Source organism: Pan troglodytes, chromosome 15 (genome assembly GCF_028858775.2).
Source record: "Pan troglodytes isolate AG18354 chromosome 15, NHGRI_mPanTro3-v2.0_pri, whole genome shotgun sequence".
Classification (NCBI taxonomy): Eukaryota; Metazoa; Chordata; class Mammalia; order Primates; family Hominidae; genus Pan; species Pan troglodytes.
In genome coordinates this window covers 88,645,635-88,659,435 of record NC_072413.2, presented here as the reverse complement: position 1 = coordinate 88,659,435, position 13,801 = coordinate 88,645,635, and the positions used below count along the sequence as shown (strand labels likewise).

Below are 13,801 nucleotides of genomic sequence, written 5' to 3'. Positions count from 1 at the left end.
CACATGGTACATTGGCAATACCCAGCACATAGCTTTTGACATGGTAGACTTTGAGTGAGGGGCAAATTTAATGCCACATATTAACCCATGTAAATTCTTCAGACTCTACCCCTCATTACTCCTGCAACTTTGGGAGAGTTGCTTGACCCTATGGGGCTTCCTTTTCCATTCTTGGGTCAGTTGGGTCCTTTCTGAGGTTCTCTCTAGCTGTGTCACTGCTGTTCTAAGTTAGCCATGGTCTCCAGCCACATTGACCCCCTGGCAGCCTTTCACTGCTCTCAGTCTCATGCCAGGCTGGGAGGTGCCATGTTGGAGGCGTTAGGTAATGGCCTCTTGCAGTTCCAGCCATAAACGGTTTCCTCCAGGACTTTTTCTCTTGCCCTAGTAAAAAGTACCTTTTTCATTCCTAGCCAGGTTTAAGGGGCCATTTCTCATATGCTCTGCACAGGGGAAGTGTTGATTCACAGCGAGGTGGCCTCACGCTTTTGAGCTCATTTTCCATGATCAGTGTTAGGTTTGCCTACCCCATCCCTTGTGTTCACATGAAGGTGTTAAAGGTCCTGGCCATTGCCCAGTGTGAACCAAGCTGGCCTTTCAAGGCAGCAAGCTAGTGTCGGTGGCCCAGGACTGCAGCTTCTCAGTGGCAGAAGGAACTCTGAAGGCAAGGCTGTCAAAATCAACACTGCCGGTGCTTGCAACCCTCCCACCCCATCCTCATAGAGCTTGTCGTTCCCCTGAGTTACATGCCTACACTTGAGAGGGCAGTCGTGCTCCTTCTGGAGTTCCCAACTGGTCTTTTGCAAATGGCCCCCATATGCCTGGGAGTACCAAGAGTGACCACCCAACTCACACTGTCCCCTTGGCATTGTTCCACAGTCACACCTAATGAGTGCAGGCACCTTGGGGGTAGGACTGGGCTCTGTTTCCTATCTTCTCCAGGGCCTGGTGCAGGACTGGGCACGTAGGCACTCAGACATTGTTGCTTTTAATCCAGTTGAATGTACAGGTTTTGTGATGGGTTTTGTATTTGTCAAAATTCCCTGATCCCCCATGCCACTGACTAATTGAACCCTTTTCTTAGCTTCTTTGCGAGGGATGCAGGAGGTCCTACAGAGAAAGGCGCTTCTTGCATTTCAGAGGTGAGTGGGAGTTCATCTTTTCACTCGGCTGTACATAATGACACCAAAGTATGATGAGTATAAAAAGAAGAGATATTTATAAAGATTATGTAAACAGTGTTTTACCCCTGAGAGTCTTTCGTCCTGAGCACCGAACACACAGCACGCAAACCCTGCTATATCACTTGTTGCTGTGTCAATCTGCACTCTTAATCTGTTTATCCATTTGGGCACATTTTATTCATTCCTAATAAAGTGATTTCAGCTCAAAAAAGATAGGTACTTTGTATGCCAAGGGAGATGAGTCCTTTATTAAAGACATTTGTCATCATCTAGAGAAGAGATTATTCTTTTCTAGCTTTTTTTTTTTAAAAAAAAAAACATGTCAAACTGCAGGTTTTTGTATAAAGGAATGAGAAGGCCGATTTCAGGAAGTCTCTGAAATACTGAGTGAAGACAGTCAGCCCCAAACTCCCCGCCCCCACCTTGTTCCATAACACCTTGTGCTTCTCTCTGTCATTGTGCCTCTCAGGAAATTAGGAGAAGGCCTTGCAATTATAAAATGCTCGAGCGTCACAGCGTGCCTTCACATCCCTTATTTAATTTGTTGCTTACCACACACAAGTGAGGAAGACGGACAGGCAGTATGTCCCTTGCAGGTCAGGGACTGAGGCGCAGGAGTTACAGGAGCTGCCGGTCCCGCAGCTGTTGAAGTCAGTATGCAGTCATGGTCTCCTGACTCTAACACAGTTTCTCCTGCCCCACCATACTACACTGCCCTCATTTTATTCTTGTTACAGGTATAATCACAAAAATGAAATCATCTGGAAGCATAGCCCCATGATGTGAAATCCAGCATGGGTATTGATCCTGTCACTTTAAATATATCTGAGTTACACTGATTTCTTGGAACTGTATTAGAAACTTAGTTACGAATATTTCATGAGGCCTTCCCAATACCTGACAAGCTTCGTTAGACTCTTTCCTTAGAACTGGGGCTGCCTACTGATTTATCATGGTGTCCGTATGCCTTTTTTCATGAAATCATGATCAGTGGTTTCAGTGAGTCTGAAACTCTTCCGTCTCATTTCTGTTTCCTAGCAGGCTTGCCGGTAGCTACTTCAGGTTGCCAGCCCCAGTCTGGGTATTGACAAAAAGTACCAACTGACATCTGCAAACAGATCTCCTGTCTCTGTGCTAAGCTTTTGTTGATGTTCCTCAGCACGGAGTGTGGAAAGCATTTCCATTTCAAATGATTTGGAGTTTTAAATTCTCCAGTCCTAGTTTGTAAAACCCACACATGGATGCTTAAGAAAGTGGTCATTACATCTGTTTCACTTTTCTTAAATCAGCACATCTTACTGGCTCTCTAAAAACAGCCACAGTGGTGGTCTGCCTTGAGCTGCCAGTATAACTTCATGTTATATAACAGCTGCTCCATTGGCCTGAATTCTTTTTTGTTCATCTTTTGCTTAAGTTTAAATTCAAAGAGATTTTTAAAATATTAGTTCATATGGGAATAAAGAGTAATAAAATCCCGCTAACCTAACTGATGATATTGCAGAAGGCTAACCTAAATTAGAATTTGTGTGAAATATAGAATGTTTTTCATTTTATTTCAAGTACACATTAACTAGGACTATTCTAGTGAATTGCAGTCCTAACAAAAATCTTTAAGGGAAAGATTTTAAGTAAGTGAAAATGATTTGTATCACTTCTTAAATGGAAATGGATAATTTAAAACTACTTTGATGAGAGGTACTTTCTCTACTATGTGTTTTAAATATTCTCCCCACAATTCTGTTTATACTAATGTTTTGCATTTTTTGTTTAAAAAGAAAACACAATTCAAGAAGGGATGGGCTTGCAGATATAGCACAAGAAAGTTAACTCTTAATTATGACTGCAGCCAGAATTCAGACATATTTGTTCTCTAGTGGATCCAAAGAGGTGATTTTTGAAGACATCCAGGTTGGGTGGTTGCATCTGAATGTGAGACCCTCAGCTGTTCCTACACTCATAAGCTCAACCCAGGCAGCTGAACCAATTCATTTGCCCTGTACTAAAGTATAGTGAAGAAGAACGTAATATTGTTTGCAAAGCTTCTGAAGATGCTGAATTGATATGACTTGCTTCTTCTGCAGGCTCTCACATCCTACTGAGAAAAGCCATCCTGAAAACAGTTGAGAGCACCTTTCATTGCATGGCCCACAGTATACATAAAGCCTGGTGCTCCAGGAGGCAGGGGTGGCATGGTGGTGTTTGTTTATCACTCATTGTGGTATAGGGTACACGATCTTGCTTTGCTTTCCCCTTTCTGTCCTAGCTTGAGTTTAAGTGTGGTATGATGTGTGCATATAGGGTGATCAGCCATCCCAGTCTCTTGAGGACTGAGTGTGTTCCCAGAACATGGGACTTTCAGTGCTAAAATCAGGAACATCCTGGACAAACCAGGACAAGTTGCTCACCCTGTGTGAGTAACTAACGAGAGATTCCTGAGCAATAGATTTAACCAGGGTTTGCACTTTTTAAAAAACTTAATGCACGAATCCCATGGCCCCTGTAATCAGGACTGAAGGGAAATTCAAGGAGAGTTGGCTAAACAAGGCAGCAAGGTTCTGGCTTTCTCTCATTTGCTGGCTGTTCTTGGACAAGAAGCGTAATAGTCGATAACTTCACAAACTGTAGTTACTATTGTTACAAGATATGTGTCTTATGGACTAGAGTCAACATTGATCAGCCTTCTCTATATTCTTGGTTCAGCTCTAGAGAATGTTGGAAATGGAATCTAGGAGAGCCCTGGGTTAGATGCCACAACATCCTTGGGTTCTAGCCAGGTGATCTGGGAAGCCCATGCGATGCTTTCCAGTAGCAGCCCAGCATGCCTATCTCTGGGCACTGCTCCCACTGCACGATGATGATGGTCATTCTGGGTCTCTCCCTCTGGGGCGGGGGTGGGAGCTCATTAAGGAAAGGCACTAGCATGATTCATCTCCATGCTCCCCAGAAGTTAGCATAGGGCCTGGCATCACATTATAGATACTGCATAATGTGGATGGATGGATGGTGGATGGATGGGTAGGTGGATGGTTGGATGGTGGATGGATGGATAGGTGGATGGGTGGGTGGTTGGCTGGGTGGATGGGTGGGTAAGTGGATAAAAGGATGAGTGGGTTCTTCTTCATGGGAGAGAAACTGAATTAATTATGTGGAGGTGCTTTGATAAGGGAAGCATTTTGTGAGCATCCTTGTGGTGACATTTTTAGGTCTTTTAGGTATTTCTGAGCAGTCTAGCCAGGTATTCAGTATATGGGCACGGAGTTTATGAGGCTGCTTTAGATTCATTTACAGAGTTCAGAAGGCTTGCAATTTTTCTGATCACTAATGTCCTCTCATCTGCCTGGCCTGAGGATTTCTGTCCGGCGAGTTGCCTGTGGCATACCAAAGGGGCTTTCCCACAGGAAGCTTAGCTGCTGAAGTTGCTCCACGGGAAGCAAGTATTTTAGCATCTACTTGAGATCAACACAGGGAGCTTTTTCTTGTTTTGTTTGGCATTTTCCTTATTTCCTTCAGAGGGTGAAGTGGTCAGTTGAATTCATTAGCCAAATTGTAGAAATAAGGTTTTTAAAATGTGTATGTTTCAGTTGTGCCTCATTAGAAATTTGGCAGTTGAATATGCATCATTAGCCAAGTTGGAAATCCTTCAGATGTTGCCCTAATGCACTCCAGAAATACCAAGATTTCTAGCACTTCTGGTTTGTTCCTTTCACGGTGCTGTGGTTAACAGAGAAAAATCATTTGATGAGGCCAGCATGGGGCCTTTAGCCAGAACTATCTTTATGCACACCCTCAACTCAACAGATCATTGCCAGCTCTTCAGTTGGTTGGTATTGCATAGAGGCAACCATGACTTGATTTATTTGTGAAGAATATGAATTGAACTGAGAAAATTATAACTCTAAGAAGTTCTTTTTGAGGGTTCTGTAAATTTATTATTTGTGAAAGAAGATAAAATAAATCTAAAAATTTCTTCATAATTGTGTATTATTTTTCCTGAATAATTATGAGAGAAACCATGATTTTTCAATCTCACTTTTATAAACACCAAAGAAAAATATTCTTTGATGTACAAATTCATGGAAAGCCAATATTTGTAAAATTATAAAAGCTGCTATATACTGAGTGGACCTTAGAAATAAGACATTTAGTAGCTGGGCGTGGTGGCTTATGCCTGTAATCCCAGGGTTTTGGGATGCCAAAGTGGGAGGATCACTTGAGCCTAGTAGTTCCAGACTAGCCTGGATAGCATGTTGAAACCCCGGGTCTACAAAAAATTCTATAAATTAGCTGGGCGTGGGGAGCACGCCTGTGGTCCCAGCACCTTGGGAGGCTAAGATGGGAGGATCGCTTGGGCCCTGGGAGGTTGAGGCTGCAATGAGCAGTGATCATGCCACTGCACTCCAGCCTGGGTGATAGAGTAAGACCCTGTCTCAAAAAGAAAACGAAAAAAAAAGAGAAATAAGACATGTAAAAGGGTAACACAGGCAATATCAGCTTCAGCCTCTTCAACTAAGCTAAGAAAAGTCCTAAGGCTATGTCTTGAGGCCAAGTGAAGAGTCCCCTGGAATGGAAGTCTATGTGCTTTGCTCCTAAGATTAATATAAGGACGGAGATTAGCTTTGCCTCACCCTGGACCTGCATATGAGCTACTACATTTGCATAAACAATGACCTAAATTAGTGAATTTAGCATATTTTCTGGATGGCAAACACCTGGGAGGTTTGTTAGCTCCCTTCCCTGCAGCAGACAATCCAATTAAAAGGCCTTATTATTGTAGAAAGCCATCTTTGGCCTGTTTGCCACAGTTGAATCCATAATGATTTGGTTTTCTTTTTTATCTCGAATTTGTTTTCTGCTGGTAGAAGATCCTCCTTTAATCACAGAATGTTGACAGAACAGCATGAAGTTTTGTTTACTATCTGGGTCCCACCTAATTAGTCTGCTCCATGGTGCCTTTTAAAGAAAGTAGAAGTTTGTTTTTCTCTTCCCAGCAGTTAAACACACAATTATGTCTAGTATGTAGTCAAATTTTGAGTTGCTTATGCTGAAATACAAATGACTTCCACATAGAAGCAGAGAAGACCACGTTTGCAATCAGCTAAAAGGCCAGTATGGTCCCTTCCTGTCTGACGTCAAAGGCCAGTTCTTAAAACTGAGCCTAGCGTCTCACCACACTCTTACACATGACAGTTATCTGGAATAAATCAGTGAACGGCATGGAATTTTGTAGAAGCTTCAAAAGACTGAATGAGTGCCTTTCTCTTCCCTTTTTTCACCAAAAACCAAAACCTCATTTTATAAGCAAAGCTGGGTCTTTGATTTTCATATGGTTTCTCTGAAATCTAGAAATTTGGATAAAGTAGCATTAAGGAAGGCCAAGCCAAACTTAACCAAAGCAGCCATCGCCTTGCCAAGTGCACACATGGCTTCACTGTGTCCCAGCATGACACAGAGACTCATCTGCTGGGGAGATCAGACCTCAGGGCCTATGGATTCTTCACCTCGAGGCCCTCCGCAAAGCCGACAAGCTTCGGCTGCCATTTTAGATGCTAGACAAAACACAGAAATGCACTCCTATTCTGTACCTTTATACAGTGGTAAGAGGGAAATGGTTTACATGTGTAGGTGGGCAAAGAAGAAGAGTTTAAATGAAGCATTACATAGTTAAATAAATACGGGCCCTTAGTATAAGAATGCAAATGTGGAGAAGACTTGCTTGATAGGGAAAGTAAAAATGGCCTCCTCTCCCATGTACTAATAGCCGTAAATACTTTTTCAGGGCCCACAGCCTGTCACCCACAGATCACCAAGCAGCTTTCTACCTGGCTCTGCAGCTTGCCATCTCCAGACAGGTCAGTTTCTCTAATGTTTCCTATACTTGCTGCACTCTGTATCTTGATACAACTCCTTCAGCTCTTCAGTTTGAAGTGGTAGGTGATCTTCCTTTATTCCATTGAGGCTGACCTGGAGCCAGGAACCCTTCTCAGAGGTTTCAGCAAAGAGCCTGGTGTTTTGGTTGGTTTGAGCATCAGCTGTGAAGACACAGGAGTTGCAGGCTCTGCTATTGGACATTAAATCCACACAGCTGGAGGGCCCAAGCTAGGGTCAGATGGCAACCTGGGGAGCAGCACATGGCATATACCCTGAACCCAGGAGTCATCAAAGAGCCTCTGTCCCTTGCCAACAGGAACCAGGTAGCAGAACCCAGTGCTGAGCTGCATGGTGGGGATTTAGCCCTGATTGGGGTCTGGTTGTCATAAGGGTGTCATTGATTGGCAGGAAGATGCCAGCAGGCAGAGACAAAAGAACCAGGTCCTTTACAATACGTGGAAAACATGAATAGTTACACACCGTGGCTACTCGAAAAAGGGGACTTAACACTATCTCCTTGTGGGAGGGGCAAGTTTTGTCGGCCTTCATCTTCCCAAAGGCAGCTTTAAGATGCTGCCTCTGCCATTCCTGAAACCCTCCTATCCCCTCCCAGCTGTTCTGGGGATGTTGGCCACATGCCTGCCCACCCACCAGGTGCAAGACACTGGTGGTAACCCCAGCACATTCCTGAGTGCTGACTGGGAGGGTGAGTCAAAGGTCAGCTCTCCAGACATGCCATTCCCCTGGCAGGCCTGGGCTGAGGTATGCACCTGTCTTCCTGGTTGCTTGGGAATGGCATTGAGAAGTGGCTTCCATTGGCAACCTAGGGACTAAGGAAACCAGGATACCTCCCTGTAAACGTCCTGTCACCTGACTGTGGCTCACAGCTGGGCTTCTGCAGCAGGTGTGGGCATTGATTGACCATCTGATCTCTCCCCTACGCTGACAGCTTCTCTCGCCTCCTCCATGAAGCCTTGCTCCTGTAGCAGCCTGCACTTCTTCCTTTTGCCCAGCTTTCTTGTTCAGTATCTGTCTTTCTCACTGGACTGTAGGTTCCAGGAACTCATGCCCATCATTGTCATTGCTTTACCCTGGCACTTGGAATGCCACCTGACATGTGTTCAGCACTCAGGAATACTCGCTAAATGAAGGAACCAGCTTTGAATTCCTTCAAGGCAGCTATCCCTTAAAGACATCATTTTGATCCCTGTATCAGTTTGTCCCTGGTTGCTCTGGTCATCCCTGCAAATCAACATCATGCCTATGCTGTGCCTTTCGACCCACCCATCAATACCAGGTTGAGTGCTGTTCACATAGTAGGTTGTCACCTGGGGAAGGATGAGTAAATGGAGCCTTGTGGGTGTGGCAGCAGCCTTTGTGGGCATGTAGTGTCAGAACACCAGAGCTCCGAGGGAGTGTTTCCCTGCTTCCCCAGGGGAGGGGGTTTGACCAGGAGGAGAGGATGGACAGGAATCACTCTCTTGTCAGACACTCAATAGCTGGGTGACCTTGCCGAAGCCATTTCACCTCCCGGGACTTCAGCTTCCTCCCTGTAACTGAAGGATTGGGGTGAATGGTCTCCCTTCCAACTGTGAGAGCTGTGATTCTATGGTTCCAAAGCAGAAAGCCTCCACAGCCAGCAGTTATAACCTAAATCCATCAAGAAAAGAAGTTCATTGAGGAAAAGTAATTGGTTTGGGAAAGAGAAGTCATAGCCTTCTACTAAGGAGGGAGGTTACTGAGGGTTTGGGAAAAAGCAGGAGAGCTGAGAAGAGGCCCCACAGAGGACTGGAGTTGGAGCAAGACCGGAAGCCGTCTGTGGGATGGTTGTGCAAGAATGCTTCAGTCCAGAGCTCTATTTTGAAATCTAGCTTCGGGTTCTAATTCTCCCTGGTTACTGCCAAACCTGCATGGAATCCAGGGTGTCAAATACCCATTTTGTGTGTATTTTATCAACCCTTGTGCTTGGATGATTTTGAAGAAAGTCTTGAACAGCTGTTGCACTGAAAGGTTCAGGATGTGTCTGGTCCTACATGAATTTGGACACATCTGCTTTGCATGCGGCATTGCAATTTGTTTCTCAGATCAACTTATTTTGGGTTGTAGTTTGGAAAGGTGTGGGGGCCTTTGTTGTTTACTTTTTTGGCATGTTTCCTTGATGTCTAGTGGAGGTCCAAGACAAAGGAACCTGAAAAGAATCACAGGCCTCTGATCACTCGGAAAGCTCTGTTAAAGGTTTTGTAACTTATTAAGCACTTTAATTTCAGTAATACTTGAAAAAATGAGAACAGTTCAGCTAAGGCAGTTTAATTCCACTAAAAATCTCTGACACTTTGTATGTGTCTCCACTTAGAGCAAAATCATCTTGGGCATAATCAAAAGTAGATCAGTTTTGTGGAAAGAATGAGAAAGTGTTTACTCAGGGAGAAGGGAAAGACTTGGAGCAGTATTGGCAGCTACGTAGAGAAACAGGGTCTCCTGTATCACTCTATCAGTCAGAATGTCTTTTGAAGGTGGCTTCTGCTTTCATGTTTGTGGTTAATATCCTGGGGCTGCCATAAAGATTTGGCTTAAAATGTGAATGAGGCACAATGTGAAACAACTCGATATTTGAAGAGAAGCAGACATTGAAAAGATGGCTTCTTTCGCGTGTGTGTGTGCGTGTGTGTGCGCGTGTGCATGTGTGTGTGTAAAACCTTTTTTGGTTTTGTTTTAAACCAGATCCCAGAGGCTCTGGGGTATGTCCGCCAAGCTCTTCAGCTTCAAGGTGACGATGCCAACTCCCTGCACCTCCTTGCCCTCCTGCTGTCAGCACAGAAGCATTACCATGACGCTCTGAACATCATCGACATGGCCCTGAGTGAATACCCAGAAAATTTCATGTAAGTGATCCTGGGCTTTGGTTTTCCCTTACTCAGAAGTTATTAAATTGACTTCTTCCCCTGCCTTCTTTCCAATCTGTCTAAGTCCCTCATGGACACCCTGGCAGTCAATAATATAAAATCCCCTTTACTGTTATTTTTTCCCGATATTAAAAACAAACTTAGGGCTGGGCGCCGTGGCTCACATCTATAATCCCAGCACTTTGGGAGGCTGAGGTGGGTGGATCACCTGAGGTCAGGAGTTTGAGACCAGCCTGGACAATATGGTGAAGCCCTGTTTCTACTGAAAATATAAAATGTAGCTGGGTGTGGTGGCGGGCGCCTGTAATCCCAGCTCCTCGGGAGGCTGAGGGAGGAGAATTGCTTGAACCTGGGAGGCAGAGGTTGCAGTCAGCGGAGATTGTACCCCTGCACTGCATTCCAGCCTGGGCGACAGAGTGAGATTCCGTCTCAAAAAACAAACAAACAAACAAACAAAAAACTTAGGCTGTTAGGTCATCCTAACATAAGGTCATCCTTATTTATTTAAAATACTTTATCCACTCTTTCCCAATGTGTACCATTGGAGCACATGAGACAATTTTAGATGGACTGTGGATGAACATTTTTAATAGTTATACATTCCTTTTTTTTTTTTTTGAGACGGAATATCACTCTGTTGCCCAGTCTGTAGTGCAGTGGCATGGTCTCGGCTCACTGCAACCTCCACTTCCCGGGTTCAAGCGATTTTCCTGTCTCAGCTTCCCTAGTAGCTGGGACTACAGGCGCCTGCCACCACACCCAGCTAATTTTTTGTATTTTTAGTAGAGACGGGGTTTCACCATGTTGGTCAGGCTGGCCTTGAACTCCTGACCTCACGATCTGCCCTCCTCGGTCTCCCAAAGTGCTGGGATTACAGGCATGAGCCACTGTGCCCGGCCTAGTTACACATTCTTAAATGTACATTAGAATGTAGTGATTTGATGAAAATTATTGCTCAGAGGGCTATTAAGAATTTTCCAAGTCAATTTAAAGAAAAATATTAAGTAAATATTAAGTAACTTCTGCCAGATATACTTGGATATGGCAGAAGTGATGTTGAACTCCAGTGGGTGAAATCTGGGAAACAGGGCTTTATAGCTTGTTTGTCCTGAGTTACTGAGGGCTTCCACTAGCTCTCGGTGATTCTCCTATTTTAGGCAATTTTGATCAAGATACCTTCCCTCTCTGTGTCTTAGTTTTATTCTCTAGGAAATGGAAGTTCTTAAACAATCAATATTATATGTAACCTAAGAACTATCACTGTAAACTGTCATATGCTAGAATCATCTACCTACCTTCTTATCTTTCCTCTGAATCACTGTAATCCATTGCCTGTTGGTTAGGCTTTGTTGAGAAGGACTGTGTCTTTTGGGCTACTGGGTTACCACGTCATCCTCAGTGGCAGTAGCTTAGTAACCAGTACACAATGGCCAGAAATAGTAAACATTCCTGCACGCTGGAAGGTTCTGATTGTCTACAGAGTTGCAGGGTCAGTAATGGGGCAGGGACTGCTTGGGGTTGGGGAGAAGGGAAAGAATGTAGAAGGTGGCCCAGAGTTGCTCTCTTCACTTTCAGAAGGAAGTGCAGCCACAAACTTTAAGTGGGTCAGCTCTGGCTTTATTTCACTGCCTCATCACCTCGCTGTGTTTTTAATCAGTGCTTTTCAGCAGCTCTCCTTGGAAAATTGGTTCACACATTTCCATTACAAACATTTCTTTGTCTTCAAGTGAAAAGGGCACTTCTTCCCATCGAGAGAATTCTTGTTATAATCCAGGAAACCTCTGACTAGAGATTTCTTTTGTAGGCTCAGCTATTTATGCAGAGTGAATTAAAGAGCTTTGCTGCAGTGTTTTACTTCTTGCAGATCTCAAACTTGCTCTTTTGTACACCAACTATATTTCTGGATTTTACCCCAAGCTGTTTATCCCATGGAACCTTAAAATGGTTAAAGCACTTTAAAAAATATTCGATCCTTTAACCATCGGTAAAGTACAACCTGATGCAATTGAATTCAGTGTCTCTCATCAATATTTATAAAGCTTCATTCCGTGTCTCACCCTCCAACACGCACACACACACACACACACGCGCGCGTGCACACACACACACGCTCTTTCATTAGGCATTGGACTCCAGGGTATGGTTCCTTCTTCCATAGCCTAGGGTGTCATCCAAGAGGAGGCTTATTAAACTAATAGCCATACCACATGGTAAGCAGTAAACAGTGGTGGCTAATATGGTAATGCCTCCAAGTGACAGCAGCTGACAGCCTTTTCAAGTAGTGGAAGTAAGGAACAGCAGTAGAGATATTTGAGGAATGCAAGGCTGTTATTTTAATGTTAAGCCGTAAGCTCAAAAAAGCAAAGCATATGGCAGCAGGTCTGAGAGCAGTCCGTGACTTGTTTGCTTTTTAAATATTTGTATTTCTTTGCGATGGGAAACTTGTTCCCAAGAATACTTTATTAAAAGTTGGGGCCAGATGTAATCAGTGGATCCCATGGTTTCTTCCCAACCTGGCTAAAACATTTCAACACCAACCGAAACAAGATTAAGTGGGCACTTGTTGCAACTGCCATGTAGTATTATCTGTGACAAGCTTGTCTGCAGCAGAACTGTAGACTCCCTGAAGCCTGGGAGTGGAGGACATAGCTGATGGGTAGTCAGGCCTTGATGGAGGTGAAACCTTCCCTCCGTGAGGGTCAGCTCCGTCCACCTGTTGGGCAGTTAGTAGAGGAGACAGCTGAAGGCCCTTGGAGGAGCAGCTGGTCCCTCCAGCGTTACATTCCTGTCACCATGAAATGATAAAACTTGCTGTTTAAGTACTTTGAATAAGCTTAACAGGGTCCAAAAAGTTCTAAGCTGAGAGGTACCATCTCAGCCACTTTGTCACTCCAAGCAGGGCTGAGACAACAGTAGAATCAACAATTGAGAAGATGTTTCTAACCGTAGGGATTTGTGAGAATCAGGAATTCTTTCTTCAGGGAACCCCCAAAATAGGCTCACTACTCTGGAGAAGCAGGCATTTTTGGAAGTGTTATAGGGTTAGTCCAGTATGGAAGGAAAGGAACGAGGAAGGCTTTTTTTGTAGTGGTTGAGAGCGCAGTCTTACAATGGGACAAGTCGAGTTTAGGACTCCAGATCCTTCACTTTTAAGTTGTGTGACCTTGAGCAAGTCACTAAATCTCTCTGAGTCTCATTTCCTCATCTACAAAATGTGAATAATAAAATATCCATCTCAGACAGTTGTGGTCAGAATTGATTTAGCTAGTGCATTTGAGGCATTGTACCTGGTAATCACGTAATAATTGGTAGAAACTCATATTACTATGACTATTACTACCAATACTACTGAAGTATGTTCAAATATGGTATTTTAGAATCCTTTAGAATTGTTCTTAAATATGGAATAAAATCAAATGAATGTTTATTAAATATATCTAAAATCATACAATGAACATATGTGTTTGCCTATTCGTAGTTTAGAAAAAAGAACATTAATATTACCTGTGAATTTCCTGTGTAGATTTATTTATACATATATACTTACACGTATCTTAAACATGTGTATGTATTTCCTAGGTATATGGATTTTCCGTGTAATATTGCCAATGATTTTTCTCTGTATCCTGTCCTTTTGCCTGTCACCTGACAGGTTAATGACCATTCTAAATTCTATGTTAATCATTCTCTCATGTTTCTATACCATGTATATTGTGCTTTTTCTTTCTCTCTCTCTTTTTTTTTTTTTTTTTTTGAGACAGGGCCTCACTCTGTCACCCAGGCTGGAGTGCAGTGGTACAGTCACAGCTCACTGCATTCTCAAACTCCCAGCTCAATGGATCCTTCAGC

At 43.6% G+C, this 13,801-nt stretch overlaps 1 protein-coding gene and 1 long non-coding RNA gene across 5 annotated transcripts in view; one reads left to right on the top strand and one right to left on the bottom strand.

The window, feature by feature from the left end:
• The window catches only part of TTC7B (tetratricopeptide repeat domain 7B), a 275,124-nt gene that overhangs the window by 161,851 nt on the left and 99,472 nt on the right, over nt 1-13,801 (top strand). For all 4 annotated transcript variants that reach the window (XM_024348858.3, XM_024348856.3, XM_024348857.3 and 1 more), the window contains 3 exons: nt 1,082-1,139; nt 6,958-7,030; nt 9,771-9,931. In XM_024348858.3, the coding sequence (XP_024204626.1) occupies nt 1,082-1,139; nt 6,958-7,030; nt 9,771-9,931 (292 nt within the window). The remainder of the gene's footprint in view (nt 1-1,081; nt 1,140-6,957; nt 7,031-9,770; nt 9,932-13,801) is intronic.
• Nucleotides 6,746-11,369, bottom strand: LOC104002134 (uncharacterized). The gene is made up of 2 exons (XR_008539074.2): nt 11,248-11,369; nt 6,746-9,237 (listed from the first exon to the last, which is right to left on the bottom strand). It is a non-coding gene; the product is annotated as an uncharacterized LOC104002134 (long non-coding RNA).